The 15865-nt window shown below is 38.1% G+C and overlaps 1 protein-coding gene across 12 annotated transcripts in view; it reads right to left on the bottom strand.

Annotated features, from left to right (window-relative positions):
- abi3bpb (ABI family, member 3 (NESH) binding protein b) overlaps positions 1–15865 on the bottom strand; it is a 34890-nt gene that overhangs the window by 5441 nt on the left and 13584 nt on the right. The window contains exons 3-19 of one of the 12 annotated variants that reach the window (XM_005462912.4): positions 15498–15566; positions 15283–15415; positions 13681–13862; positions 13417–13472; positions 12757–12781; positions 12301–12381; positions 11822–11896; positions 9030–9233; positions 7772–7849; positions 7115–7306; positions 5878–5943; positions 3968–4054; positions 2401–2469; positions 2166–2291; positions 1577–1666; positions 1214–1423; positions 951–1056 (exon numbers count right to left, since the gene is read on the bottom strand). In XM_005462912.4, coding sequence (XP_005462969.1) covers positions 951–1056; positions 1214–1423; positions 1577–1666; positions 2166–2291; positions 2401–2469; positions 3968–4054; positions 5878–5943; positions 7115–7306; positions 7772–7849; positions 9030–9233; positions 11822–11896; positions 12301–12381; positions 12757–12781; positions 13417–13472; positions 13681–13862; positions 15283–15415; positions 15498–15566 — 1849 coding nt within the window. The remainder of the gene's footprint in view (positions 1–950; positions 1057–1213; positions 1424–1576; positions 1667–2165; positions 2292–2400; positions 2470–3967; positions 4055–5877; positions 5944–7114; positions 7307–7771; positions 7850–9029; positions 9234–11821; positions 11897–12300; positions 12382–12756; positions 12782–13416; positions 13473–13680; positions 13863–15282; positions 15416–15497; positions 15567–15865) is intronic. The other 11 variants (XM_005462914.4, XM_005462913.4, XM_003457964.4 and 8 more) reach the window with 11 other exon arrangements.

The raw sequence follows: 15865 nt of genomic DNA, 5'->3' as shown, positions 1-15865 counted from the left end.
TTTATCAAAGTAAACTAAAAAATAAAATTAAAAAAATCAGCTCAGCCCAAAACAGTTAAAGTACTAATATATTCTAACACTACATTTCTCTGGATAGACTACCTTTATTTTTTATTGATTATACACTTTTAAGGAATTATTAACAAATTACTTTGAAGCTACTTGTTAATAATAGTGATTTTACTGTAGCAAAGGATTTCTCCTTAACCATTTCCTCTAGGTCTGTAAAAGACAATACAACAACTATTGTTTTCTGTTCTTTTATACTGTGTCAAAGTTACACAACTGACTATTAAAACAGGTTTTATAAGCTTGGACAGTCACAAGCATCATGCAACCCGTGCATGACAGTGAAAACCATGACCTCTGCTCACAGCTCTTTACTTTCATATGGTTTTGCTGGAGTCCAGACTTGCCATGGGCCAGACTTCATTTCTAACCACCTTCCTTCACACCAAATAGCTTTCCCACATCGCGGCTCGTTAAAGCGTCAGCAAGCGTAACAGATGCTCTGCTTATTTTACTGGGCTCAACTGACTTGGGTTGTTTGAACAGCTGAATGAAATGGCTGCAACGCCAACTAGCAGATGTTCAGTCAGATCTGAGGTGCAGAAACACTTAACATCCAGAGATTAATATGTATAAACCTGCTTTATTGTAATGAACTGGTTTGGTTTGGACTGTTTTCACATTTTTCATGTCTTCTCTTTCTTCTGTGTAGCCTACAAATGGACTGGTTCTCTTGGCTACACAGCAAATCAATCTCATAACATGAAATCATGGTAAATAAATCTGCAGATAACCCCTGATGCTAGGCTGTGAAAATTTGCACATGGAACACAAGGCTGGTCGATTTCCAATCTCAAATTCTACAGTTTAGAAATTGACTTTGACTTCAACTTCATGAAAAATAAACTTGAAGAAAGAAAACTAATTTAGGTAGAACTTACCTGCTCTCGGGTTTGAGGTTCTCTACGGCAGTATGAGTCTGGTTTGTAGTCAGGATGGAAACCTGTTCTCCATCTGGTCCTTTAGCAGTGGAGATGACTTCGTACTCTGAGAAGAGGATGACAGAATTAGGCCATGACCAACAGAATCGTGATAAAACACAGCTAAAACCACCATGAGTGTTATAGGTTAGTCACCAAAGAGTTTCAATTTCATTCAGGTTTTTTTGTTGGGCTGCTGCAATAAAAATTCAGCCAATAAGTACCAGTGGTTTCATTGTCAGTCTTCTCCCAGTCCAAGATGATGAAAGATGGGCATCCCTCCACTGTCACCACAGTGAGGTTGGAGGGTGGAGTCTTTGGTGGTGATGTCACATTAGTCTCACTGGGTTCATCTTCGGGGAAGTAGTTGAGGGAAGAGGTAATGGAGCAAGGCTCGTCTGGTTTCTTTCCAGTTTTGTAGATGACATGAGGTGCTGTAGAAAGCAAATGTAAAGCATAAGTATCAATGGGGTTTGAGGTTCACTTTGTGTATGTAATTGGAGCTGGAACAAAAAATGCTTGGTTTGATCTCTGTGTCGCTATATGGTAAAACCCAATAACCTGCTAAAGTGACCATTTCAGCTTACCTACGTAACGTTTCTTGCCCATGGCGTCAATCTCAGAGGATGGCTGTGATTTAAAAAGATCTGACTCCTCCCATGACTCCTGTCGAGGTGCTGAAAGAAGAAACGCAACACAAAATGTCTCATTTCAAGAATAAACCTTGTGGAAAAAATGACCTTCCTTCTATGTGCAACATTTTTTGTAAACAAAGCAAAATATTACAAGAAGGTATGTCTACTTCTTGTGAGCTGGTTTGTGATATTTTGTGCATATTGTGCATGTCCATGAAAATATTTTTTTTCTTTGTTTTGTTTTTGTGGGTTTCTTTTGGGAGTGAGTATATAGTTAAAAAATACTATATTTTCCAAAAGCTTTTTTCAAAGAAAGCAGTGACTGGCATGAAAACTTTTAAAGTGCCCAGCAAGGCTCCATTTGGCAGCATATTGTAAACAGACTTCATGTTCAATCATTGATCACATGCATTTGGTTAAACTAGCAAAACATTTCATAATAAGCAGGAGAAAATTGTCTTAAATTGCAGTATGCATGTGGTAAACTGGACGAAACTGGGCTGATGACTACTACTTGATTGCCAAGTGGAAATCTTTGTACCAGTAGTTGTTGGTGTAGCAGTTGTGGTCTGTTTCCGTTCTTGTTTGATCGGCTTGGCGGTCACTGCTGGTACTTTGGGTTTCAGGACTGGCAGTTTATCATTCTGTTTGAAGTTGTTAACTTTGTCTGATGGAAAATATGTAAACAAAAACAGTTCAACCTTCAGAAAACTATAAATGTCGCAGTTAAACAAGGGTGTAGACAAAGTTGATTGTTTTTCTTATTGAGTTCCTACCCATTTCTCCAGGTTTTCCAACCAAATTTGGCTTCTTGTTGATCTGTATGGCTGGACGAGCAGGAGATCCTGAAAGAAACAAAAACATTATCTTTTTATAACCTCTTATCAGCCTTTATTTTACTGTCCTGATCCAAACCATCTCTGCATTTGTGACTTTTTGCATTAAAGGGTCTATTTCATGTACAATCATTTCTCATTTCTTTTACTACTATTAATATAAAGTGCTGCAATAATTTTCTGAAGTATTACTTGATGGGAATGTCTCTGCTTTAGATCAGATTCAGGCTTGTTCTGTAGTCTGTGGACAGTATCGCTCTACATAAGGTAAAAATAAAGCTTTAACAGCCACTTTGGATCTATTTTCTAGCCAGGTGCTGTCTAATCTCTTGGAAAATCCATTTTTTCAGCTAAGGTAGAACTCCCTACCCATTTCCAAATGCCAAATGAACCTTAAAACATGAAAAATTCCTTGTAATCCCACAAGATCTTTTGTGTTTTTCTGACTAAAGTCCAGAGCCTGCAGCCAATTACACCCCACCCCTGCCCCCTTTCCTCTTATTTAAGCAGAAGCCAAAATTCTTCACAATCAAGGAATTGACTCGGTTCCAAAACTAAATAGAATAAATGCAAAGCTAGGAACATGAAAGATGATGGAGTCCTGAAACATGTTAGCTCGTAACATGAAACAACACAGATGCATTCCTTTCAATCAGTTGCATGTAAATATGTATGAGGGGCTGCCTGTATGAATGTTTGCTGTTGTTTGACATGAAGTTTGGTTAAAATTGGTTAGGCTTCATAGAGATATTTTGCTTACTTGGGTAAACCTTGTATTATTCTTGGACATAAATTAGGAGGCTTGTCAACAAACCACAAGAGGTACAGTGTTCTCAAAGGATCATTATATTGGAAGGTCAGAGTGGAAACTGTGCTATAATTATAGCCTATGTTCAGAAATGCCTCATGATTACAATACAGAACTAGATTAAATAAATATTGGTATGATTTTTTTTCACACACAAATAATTCTAAAATAAAAAGCAAACAGAGGTTTCTACATTCTGGTGAAAACTGTCCAATGCACGCCATGCTGTCCTGGTTCGCGTGAGGGTTTTCTAAACATGGCATCTCTGCAGCAAGATGTCTGAAGCTCATCGCACTCGCAATCAGGCAAGAAGCACAAGCTGAAGCATTTGGACCCTGGACAGAAAACTTTTAAAATAATACCAAAGGTCCAATCCAGATGCCAGGTTCATCACAGGCTAATTAGAAACAGTCTCCTCCTTTAATTTCTGTGGTGAGAAAAAGCGCAAAGCTCTGCAAAGTGAGGTTCTGTAAAAGTAAGCTAACGATCAGGGGAGCGCATACTTTCCAAAGCCTTTGGCCAAAACTTTCAAGCTGACGGCCAGTATTTTCCTTCATGGTCCTTCTAAAGATTTGTTTCTGGACATGTAACACCACCAAACCATGCAGTCTTGGCGATGTAGAGCAACCGGAGCGGCAGTCAGCACACGGCATGGGCAAGTTTTGGGTGCAGACAAATGAAATTCATGCCGTTACCAACCATAAAGCCGCTCTTCTGTGGTGGGACCCGAACGACCAAACACTTCAGGGAGTTCAGACTTCTTTTCCTCCAGCAATGAGTTGTTCACTGCAGCAGGAGAGGCACTGCGATTAAAACTGGAGTCTGTATTTAATACTGATATAAAGCCCTGAGACGCCTTGGCCATTTTTCGGTTTTGCATTTTTAAGTTTCTGTCAAAAAGTCATAGATCAGTGGTTTCTGGGTGTTAACATACAAAAGACAAAACATCAAAACTAGAAAACTGGTGACACCAAAACCAGCTCATGCATACTGGACAGGAAGACCATGCCCACCATGACACCATGCACAATGTAAATCATTAACTGTATAATTCACTGTAAGCTTTTGTAACGTGTGATCTGACCGGGTTTCAATTCTGGGTTCTGAAGGTGGCCTAACTTTTGCTAATACAAAAAACAAAAAATATGCTTATTTTCCTCAGAAGACAAATGAAAAGAAAAACAGTTTTCTCATATTTTCCCTTCATTGGTACTTTAGTTCATATTCCAAATAAATATTGCAGCCAGTTTGTGCCAACAACTTGTTAAACCTATTAAAGTAATTGTTGCAGCAAAAGGACTATTTTCTTTCCTAGTTGGGTTGGAAACTACTTCAAATCATCAGAAAGTAAAGCAAACACTACAAATAAAATACTGGTATTAAGTTTGACAGAGACCCCATATAGCAACTATTATAACTACTATTATATCAAAGTACAGAGTAAAGCTCAACATGTGTAGGCAGGTCTGAGCCAGTAATAACACTCCACTACACCAGCTCTCATTATCTAAGTTACATTTTAGAAGCATTACTTTATCTAAAAGAGTAACAACACTCCCAATAACATTGATGCCTTATATGTATATTTTTTAGATATTTCTCTATAAACTTAAAAGGCCAGTTTCAGAAAAGGGATTCTAATTGATAATAAACTTGACAGATTATTTTCTGTCATATTTTTTTTTTTTATCATTTTCAGCAAATAACAGACTCTTTTCTTTAGATTATAACTCTGGAAACACTATTTAAACTACACACAGCTTTTTTAAAAAACCATCATGCTAATGTTCCCAAAAACTGCAAAAACTGTGCGGTAGCATAAAAAAAGTTTCAATTGTGGGTAAATGGCCAAAGTTTTAAAAAATCAATAGTCAATCCTGCAGACAACAAATAGCTTCATTATTCAATACTTTTGTAAAACACAATATTTAAGCATACGTCCACAAACAAACTTTTTCAGTGACCTTAGTGTATTATCTGACCATTTTCATCTCCAGATGGAGTTCATCCAAGAAAATATACATTATTTCAAACTGGTCAGAGTTTAATAGATCCAGAGTTTAATGTCTGGTTCTGAGGAATAATTAAAATGTTTTGGGAAATATTCTACATGGTTATTAGAGCAAAGCAGTGAAACAGTGAAGCAGTGAAATGTTTTTTAGCCCAGCACCCAAAGAGCTGAAGAGGTCTCAGGTCTCTGAATTTGCTACAGTTTCCCCAACCACAATCTTAAACCAGATGGTTAAATACTCCCCACCACCAACAACTTGTAGAACACAGAGGGACACAATCAGCTGCTGAGCTTAAGTAACCAACTCACATAATCAAGCATCTCCATCGGCTTGATTAGTTAAGTCTCTCTGACTGAAGCTTTGCTCAAAACTGTCTTGAGGCAGCGAACATGGGACAAAAAGACAACACAGATGGACAGACCAATGGTGGACAAACAGATGGATGGATGGATGAATAGTGCATGGACATTAAAGTATTAATAAAAAATGGATGGACACAAAAAACACCAACAAGAGCTGCAGTGGAGGTGAAAATGCTGCAAAAGCGAGTGAAGGGTTAATGATGAAACACAGAAAGACAAACAAGGTCTTTTTTACCCAATCGAGGTCGGGACCATATGGCCGGTTTAGGTGGGGAAATGCCCCGGTGTGGTTGTCCATTTACTGTTGGGAGAAAACTGAGTGTTATGAAGGGAAAGAAACTGTCTCTGAAAACTGAACCTGATACGAGGACAATCAACCAAGTCCTTTTCTAACCAAATAAATCATATTTGTTTTTACTTGTCTTGACTATTTGGACCAACATTCGTCCATTTCCTTAACTGTACAGAATTCCTTAATTCTTGTCATGGATCAGTTATGAACCAAAGATAAAACTTAATCTGCATTATTTATTCTGGAAGCAATATAAAATCCCACTAGTTGATCTATTAACCTTTTAGACAAAGCTTTTAACGGACTTGTGTGGTTGTTCACCTGAAAGGTTCATTTAGCAGCCAACAGTTAAAAAAAAATGAAGTTTCACAGCATTTAAATCAGAAAAAAGGCAAAAGTAAAATTGTGTTGAAGGGTGATGAAATGCGAAACAGTGTTGAGACACATAAGAAATTCTTTCTTAAAATTGAAAGAATAGTGGCACAGAAAACCATTGCAGAAACCCCCAAAATGTCTCAGACAGTAACAATAGATGGGAAACTGGAAGATAATGAGTCCACAAGAGTGTTGATTAGAATATCTCAAGATTCTACAACCTACCCATATGGAAAAGATATATATAAATCTTATAAAGTTTGTATCTGTCTTGTGTGAAACTTGTATGAAAAGCATACAAGAGAGAAAACAGATATAAGATCCCTTGAAAAATTATATAAATGAAACTTGTATGTTTTGGATACTTCCTAAAACAATATATGAAAGTAATGAGAAAGTGGCCACTTTCATGAGTAAATCATATAAGCCTGATATGATTCACTATATGAAGCAAGCTAAAGCAGATGCAAGTCTTATACAAGTTTTTCCTATTTCTTTTCCATATGGGTAAACAGTAGGTATATTTGATATTTCAGTTCTTTTTGGTATCAATTTTTCATCATCTTGATTTTAGAATCTTGAACAAGAGAGAAATATAATCAATAAGCCTGTAAGTATTTTTCCATCAAATTTGCATTTGAGTGTAACTACAATTTGACTTGAAAAGAAAAGTCAAACTTAAACTTGAGTACTTGAAATTAGATATATTTAATGGCTTAGCCTATCAAAACATTTTCCCCTTGGACAGTAAAAGACAGGAAAGCAGCAAAGTGAACATAAAAGAAACAGGTACAAGGAGGATTACCCCCAAGTTTCCCTGAAGTTGGGGATGAGTTACTCGATCTAGAGGAGGGGGAGTGGGGCTGTCTGAAGCCATTAGAGAAGGGAAAGAGAGGGTTTCTCGATGCAGGCCTCATGGATCCGGTAACTGTGGTAGCTGCTGGGTTGTAGGGCTGCAAGGGCAGCGATGGAGTGAGATTTCTTTTGTTTCCTTGACCTAAAAGATCAAAAACAGTTGCACGGCCTGTGTTACAGTCTGATTTGACCTTTATCTGTGTTGGCAGACAAGCGAGCTTGCAGCAGCCCTGTGCAGCATCGTTAGTGATGGACCATTAAATCTGATGTCATTGAATTTATGGAATAAATGAACAAATGAGCATGATGGGACCAAGATGATTCTTTAAGCGCTCACAATCTTGAGAAACCAGTCATCGAAGATGCTGATGAGTTTTTGATAACTGGAAGATTGTGTGCTGCATGCAAACACCAGATGAAATGTGCGTGAAGGTGATACTCCTGGATTGAGCAGCCATTCCTGTGGAAAAAAACCTTTAGTGCTAATTTCACTGGAAGCTGCCTGTAAGCTCAAGGGAAAGAGATGATTGCAAATTAACAGCAGACAGACAGAGCAAGGTTGCTTTGATTGCAAGATAAAAGAAGCTGTTTGTGAGGTTGTTATTACCCCATGTGTTAGTTTTGGCCCGCTCATTGGCCAGTGCTGATCTCAGCAGTGATGAGCCGTCCTGTGATTTGCCAACAGCTGTATGAAAAAAAGAAGGTTGAACACTAAAAAAAATGAAGGCATTTTTCAGTTTGAGAGATGGTCTGCATCCTGTCAAATTAGAACCTGAAAATGTAAATATATGTAAACATTCTTCTTAAAGTTTGCCAAGCAGAACTGACCGTTGAGAAGGTAAGACACAAAAGGCAATACTTTTAAAGCCTTGGTTAGATTTGGATTCAAAGTCCATTTTAAGAAGTAGGATTTGACTATGAAGACTTATCATGGGTTCTTTCCTCAAAATCTTACAAAGGTGGTGTAGAACCTAAAAAATTGTATGTGATCAGTGCAGGATGTGCAGTCTTTTTGCCAATAGTCCACCAACTCCTGGCACCAGGCTGCACATATATGCCAGATCTTTTCACATAGTGCAAAGTACATATGACACTTGCCTTGGTAACAGGGTGATATAGTAACAGTCGCCAGGGCCCTTTGACCTCAAATGAGCAGTTTATGGAGGCAGAAATTAAATCCAAATAAAAGTAAGTATTCAGCCAGTTATGTCTCAGCTGTCCAAAAAAATACATTTAAAACCAACCAATTTTGTAGAACTGCTATGATTATTTTCAACATCTTAGGTAATAAGTGATGAAAAGATTTTAAGAGCTATACATCTTTAAATGTACTCGGTTGACAGTAGCTGAATGTGCTACATTTCTTTGTGAAGTTCAACTGTTGGATGAAACTCTTATTTTTGTAGCCCCACACACAGTTTAAAAAGACAAGAAAACACACTCATTCATTTGGTGAAAAAAATTTAAATGCAGGACATTTTTAACTATGCTCATACTCATTTTTAAAGAACCACATTGCATTACTTACACCCTCAAAAAGCTTAGATATTGTGAGATACTACATCTCACAGAAGCAGAAAGAGGATTTTTTAGAAGAAGTCAAGTTTTGAAAAGAACATTTGGCATTTTTGGGACAGAATATGGCAAATGCAGTGAAACTATTTGCAGATGATGCTTTTATATTCATGGACACCATACACTGAGTCTAGAACAGTTTTAAGTATTAAGGGACTTGGAGAGACAAGACAGATATTTTTCTACCAAAGCTGACTATGATAAAACTGTATGTTTTCTAAAACATAATTATTATGTCACAGACAAAAAAAAAAAAAGAAAGACAAAAAAAGATTGTAGGGAGGAATTACCAGTGGGGTTACGAGGCTTCTCAGGTGCACTAGTGGGTGCCTTAGTGGTTTGCACATGAATGGAGTCACCTCTGGAGGCTAACTTAGTAAGAAGGACGGCTGTGATGTTGGCATGAGGGGCTTTGGTGGACAGAAGTTTGGGGAGGGCAGGAGTGGGAATATCCGCTGGTTGGGTGGTGTTGTTTCTAATTGTGTTTCCTTTTTCTGGGATGAAAGAGAAGAGAGGTACTGAGGTCATAGGAAACTGGTCAGTGTTTGTTTTTGCTTGATGTGTACACTATGATATAAAATAAAATAGACATGCATTTTGACTGATTTCATCCAGCAACTCTGGAGAAATTCAAATCATCAGATACATGTCTTTCAAAGCTGGAAATTTGTTTAGCTTTTCTATCAGATAGGACATGGTATAGATCCTTCATTTGATACTAAATAAAACATGTTCATAATGAAGGGTCCTCGCTGGCTTATTGGTTGGTGATATGCAGTAGTGTGAAAAAGTGTTTGCCCTCTTCCTGATTTCCATTCTTATGTATTTTTGTCATAGTTAAATGTATCAGATCATCAAAAACTGTAAATATTAGGCAAAACACAGAATGCAGTTTTTAAACACAGGTTTAAGAAATCACTTAATTAGCACCTGCCTGACAGAGTGGAATAGACCAAAACATCCTCAATGCTATACATTATGGTGCAATCCAAGGAAATCCAGGAACAAATGAGAAACAAATTAATTGAGATCTCTCGGTTTGGAAAACATTATAAAGCCATTTCTAAAGCTGTGGGACCAGCAAACCACAGTGAGAGCCATTATCCACAAATGGCAAAAACATGAAACAGCTGTGAATCTTCACAGGAGTTGCCAGCCAAACAAAATTACCCCAATAGCACACCTACGACTCATTCTAGAGGTCACAAAAGATACCATAACAACATCTAAACAACTGCAGGTCTCACTTGCCTCAGTTAAGATTAGTGTTCATGACTCCACCATGAGAAAGAGACTGGGCAAAATGGCCTGCATGACAGAGTTCCAAGACGAAAACCACTGCTGAGCTAAAGAGCATGAAGGATTGTCTAAGTGTTGCTAAAAAACATCTTTATGATCCCCAAGACTTTTGGGAAAATACTCTGTGGAGTGACAAAATAAAAGCTGAACTTTTTGGAAGGTGTGTGTCCCATTAAATATGATGTAAAAGTAAAACATTATTTCAGAAAAAGAACTTTATACCATCATTAAAAAATGGTGGTGGTAGTGTGATGGTCTAGGCCTGTTTTGCTGCTTCAGGAACTGGAAGACCTGCTATGGTAAAAGGAACCATGAATTCTGCTCTCTACCAAAACATCCTGAAGGAGAATGCTGTATCATACTTGGGTTCTGCAGCAAGACAATCATTCAAAACACACCAGCAAGTCCACCTCTTAATAAAAACAAAATGGAGATTTTGGAGTGGCCTAGTCAAAGTCCTGACCTCAATCTGACTGAGATGCTGTGGCATGACCTTACAGAGGCAGGTCATGCTCGAAAACCCTCCAATGGGGCTGAATTACAACATTTCTGCAAAGAGGGGTATAGGCCAAAATTCCTCCACAGTGCTGTAAAAGACTGATTGCCAGTTATCGCAAATGCTTGACTGCACTTGCTGCTTCTTGTTCCTGTTATTAGGTTTAGCAGGCAATCACTTTTCACACTGTTTCACATGTAGGTTTTTTGTGTTTTTGTTTTGTTTTGTTTCCCTTAATAATAAACACCTTCATTCAGAAACTGTTTTTTGTGTTTACTCTAATATTGAGGGTTTTTTTTTTTGGATGATCTGAAACACTGAAGTGTGACAAACATACAACAAAACAAAACAAAAACAGAAGATCAGGAAAGGGGCAAACACTTTTTCACACTATTGTATTTAGCCAGCATTTTCCTTTTGTAGACCAAGATCTAATATTTCTGTTAGAACCAATTAGAAAACTCTGGTTTTATACCAGATACCCAGCCCTAGATTCAACAAGATTCGCTTATTTTCAAACAGATGCCTAAAGAATTTGATTTTGTTCCCTATAATCTCGTACCTCAAAGAAATACAGAAAAGTCTGAAGACATTGTACTTCGGGAGGATTTTGCAGAACGACTTGTGTTGGCTTTCCTGGATGGGAAATTCCAACCACGTCTGCGTCTGAACTGGCTGACATGCACTCCTGTCATGCAGACTGACTGAAGAGAGCGGTGACTTGCAACAAGTAGGATGGGGACAGCTGGACAGACAGACAAGACGGATGACAGAGGAATGGAGAAGTTCTGACTAAAACTGGTTTACTTTAAATAGCTGATGGTTTAAATATATTGTACAGATTTAATGATAATAAAATAGCTACTGTAGTGTTGAGCCCTTGTACCTCTCAGAGGTCCAAATATCAGGTATTAATTGAAAAGTCTAAGACAGAGAAATATCATTGATCAAAGTAAGCAGGTGAGAGGAGAAAAGAAAATGGATGATGAATGCTGAAGCATGATGGCTGTCATATACATTTCAGCAGTGTGGTTTGAAAAAATCAGCTGCAGCTACTGTTGGAATGGGCAGGCCAAAGGGAACTTACTGATCTCCAGTGACATCATTTCCTCGCCTTGTTTTGACTTTCTAGCTGGGCTTAAGACATGCTAACATGCAGCCAATCTCAATAGCTGCACACCCCACCCCCACCCCTCCCAGGTGCATCACAGGCTCAGGCGAAGCAGGTAAAGATGGACTGCAAATGAAGCTGATGATTAAAGAATAAAAGAGCGTCTGTTTCGTTACCGGGGGACACGTGAGGAAATTTGGGCTCAGAAGAGCCAGGCACAGGGATAGTTTCCTGCTGGCTCTCAGGAGGTGCTGTTGGAAATAACATGGTGGGTTTATAAGAGGAAAAATGTCAAAATTAAAGAGGATAGGGTTGGAAAGACAATCAATTCTTTGTGAAACCTAGTTTGGGAAAAGCAACCATTGGGTTAGACTGATGAGGCTTTTTATAAACAAATCTTCAACCTCCTTTAGTGCTGTGAATTTCTTACTTTGAAACATTTAAAGAATGTTGGTATTACTATTGTTTGCTTTCTCACTTTCTCACATCTGGAATGTGAGGATTGAAACTGCATTTTGGTGCCTGTTTTCCATCAGTAGAACCCTTTAAGGAAGCTTTTATGCTGTGCTGTGTGAGCAACTTCTCTTTTGCCCAGAGAGGAATGAAAAGTAAAAGTATGCAGACAGGTAGAAAAGAAAGAAAGAGCGGTAATCACCAAAGGACGTGCGTGGAGCTCCAGGGAACCCTGGGTTTTTGAACAAAGTAGGCGTTCGAGGGCCCGTCCCGTTGTGCAGGGCTGCAAACAAGTCAACAAAGATTTTAAAGACAAACAATGAAATGGTTCAGCATGAGCAGTTCAGCAGACAGATGTCTAAGTGCAGAATACAAGTCTGATGTTTTCAGAAAGATCAGCAGCTTATCAGCTACTATATTTGGTGCATAAAGCTTTTGGCTTGAACTTCAAGATAATTGGAAGTTGTTGTTTTTTTCCTACTGCAAAGTGTGAGTGTTTCTAACCAGCCTGAACCTGTTTTGTTGTGGTGGCCTATGAGAACACATTACTGACTGTACATACCTGAACTGAAGTCAAACAGATTCCACAAATCATGCCAGGAAGAAATAATGACTGAGCAGACTGTATGTTTATTAAAGACAAAATCATAAATCTTACCATAACGAGGAGCAAAGAGGGGCGTCTGTTTGTAAAAGAAAAAAAAGAAAGAACAAAGAATGTCAACTTTAGACATGTTTAAATCAAATATACATAAAAACAAGGACTCCTAAGCTCATGATGCACTGTTTTGAAAAATTAGACCTAAAAAAAAAGAAAGCTTTAAATTCTGTGGAAATCCAGAGGTAATTTGAATTTAATGAAGACTTATTACCTTCACCTTTAATTTTATTTATAATATTTTTGTATATTTTCTTTCTTCAATTTTTATTAATTTAAGAAAACCTTTATTGCATATTCATTGCCTTAATACTTTACATTAAATATGAAGTACGCTTACTGACCAAAAACAAATACACAAATTAAAAAATATGGCACATTTTTTTTATGTTTTAGAATTTAGCCACAATTATACAAAGCAAACAGTAAAAAATGTTATTGTGAAAAAGATGTCATATAGAGTAAGCGCAGCATAGTTTGTTCATGTTATTATTTACTTCATGAAATATTTTTTAAATACATTTTGAGGTATTTAAGTAAATATAAAGTTTGAAGCAATCTTTTCTACATGTATCCATGATTTAAAAATTTAAAAGGTCATGACATTTACATTGCAGATATAAAAGCATTCAGTTTGTTACAGTACAGCAGGTTACTTACCCCCAGCTTGATTGGAGGATTGTTACGCGGCTTGTATGACTTCTGTCTATTTTTATCTGTGTAAAAAGGGCAGAGAAAAAGCAGTAAAATTAGTTATTATTATTAAAAATCGATTAGCCATTTCTTTGCAAAAAAAAATATAATAAAAACTTTTCTTGGAAGAAATTGTAAACTTTTTCTGAACATCAAAATCAAGGCATGATGTTTTCTTTAGCTTTAACCTCTATGATTCCAGTGGTGACAAGTACTTAAGTAACTCCTTACTGCCCATGCTGGTGTTGTGGATGACTGGTTTGCTCCATGTGCCACTGCGGTCATCCTTGTTGGAACGGACGCCAAACTCATAAGGCGTGTTGGGTTTCAGGTTATCAATGACTGTGTCGCTTGTTGGGCAAGTCTGGTAGATCCAATTCCTGTTTCTCTCTCTGTAGCGGATAGTGTAGAATCTGATGGAGAAAAAGGAGAAATGCCTTTACCAACAGCAAGGTGGTTAGATTGTCTGAAAACTGCCCTTGGAGCTCCTCAGGGTTCTATTTTTGGTCCTTTGTATTTTAACTTCATATGCTTATATGGAATGTTCGTTGTTGTTTTTTTTAAATTCTCAATAGCTTGGTTGTGTTTCAGCAATAAATTGATTTGGCCATGCTTACATTCATTGACTTTTATGAAACACAGAGGTTATATTTGTAATTTAACCAGAGGAAACAGGTAAAGTAGCTGATCTAAACATGTTAGCAACCAGCTGCCTAATACTAATTCCAGAAAATACAAAGAAATGGGTTAATTAGACTGACAGTATCACACATTTCTGGAGGAGTGACTCAAGCTCCTCATATTTTAGGTTTATATTGTGATAAACACAAATAGCAAGCCAATGTCTTTGAAAAAATTAATGTAATAATACCATTATGGTAAAGAAAAACTGGGTTATGCAGAATCAAACAAAACTAAATCACTGACGACTGTGGTTGCAGGTCTGCTTCGTAGACTGCAAAATGTGTTCGGCTGCATCTTGTCAAAGTTTCCCTGATCACAAGGCTGAAGGTTTCAGAAAGCATCGAAGTGTCCCAGTGGTACGACATATGGATGACATACACAATCCAGTACCAGCGTCTTCATGCCGTGCGGTTTCTCTCTGGCTGCCTGTATCCGCCGTGACCTCAGTGTGGAAACAACTTCTCCATTAGGTGTTGTTAATTCTGGCGGCCACAAAGCCAATCTCCACTTTCACTCCTTCAAGTTCTGTTTTTCAGAGCAGGGATCCAAAAATCTGAGGCAGCAGCCAAACCCTCCACAGATGGAGCTGACATTAGGTTTTAATAAGACGCCCAGAGTGGCAGAGGACGCCTAGGTCAGGCTTTCCAATGGCTCCTCCAACTTGTTTGACAGTGAAGGAAAAATATGTATTATTAGAGGCAGCAGAGATCAAGGGGTGATGGAAAAGAGCATTGGTGAGTCTCAGTCGGTGTAATATCACTCAACACACTGGGACAGTTCAAGCTCAACAGCAGTAGAGTTTTCAGGGTTGTAATTCATCATCTTGATTGGTTGAAGGTGATTTGTCTCAGAGTAACGTCGAGCTTTGGAAAAGGGCTTTCTGGTTGTCCATAAAACATAAAATACATGAGAGGAGGTAAAAAGCTTTTATGTTCACTAAACCAAAAACTGTTTTTATGATGAATCTGTGACATATGTGAAGTTACTCATCGTAAAGGTAAACCAAAAAAATTAATTGGCAATATTTTACCACACTATGAACTGTTCCCTAAACTATCCCTGAAAGCTCAAAGCTTTAGAGACAGAGCTCAGTGTACAGCTTAGACAAAACATGCAATCAGCATTGGGACAACATGTGAAGTTAATCACCCGTCTTCCAGACATTCGTTCATGATGTTCCCTTCATAGGGTGTCTTCAGATAGTTTCCCCAGGACAGTAGCACTGCGGTCGGGCTAATGGAACCAATCACCAGGTGAAGCGGCTTCTCCAGGTTCACTTTACCTGTTGGGACAAGTGAGTACAGAGTGAGACTATGTGTTGGCCTGTTTAGCAGTTTGAAGCCCACATGTAGCTGCCAGTATACCTGTGCAGTGTTTCTTCACATCGTTAGCTGGGATTGGTTGGACGGCCACCAGGTACTTTGGTTCTGCATCTGGAAAAAAATGTCAAATGAGGTCAGGCTTTGTGATGTACACCCAACAGAATGATGCAGACAAAGACAAATAAAAGCCAACAACAACAAAGTTGGATAAAACCACAACACACAGTCGCAGACAGTACCATTTTTTTCAAATAGTGGTACAGTTACAACCTGTACTGCTGCAACTACCATGGCAAGTACGTTAAAACCTTCCCTACAGAAACATGAACATCTCCTGTGGGAGTTCATAGAGGCTGAAACATGTGAGGAATTCTGCACTCTGTTATGGTGATTATGTCATGGCGGGTATT

The sequence above is a fragment of the Oreochromis niloticus genome, linkage group LG23, assembly GCF_001858045.2.
Source record: "Oreochromis niloticus isolate F11D_XX linkage group LG23, O_niloticus_UMD_NMBU, whole genome shotgun sequence".
Classification (NCBI taxonomy): domain Eukaryota; kingdom Metazoa; phylum Chordata; class Actinopteri; order Cichliformes; family Cichlidae; genus Oreochromis; species Oreochromis niloticus.
This window is presented reverse-complemented; position numbering and strand designations above follow the sequence as displayed.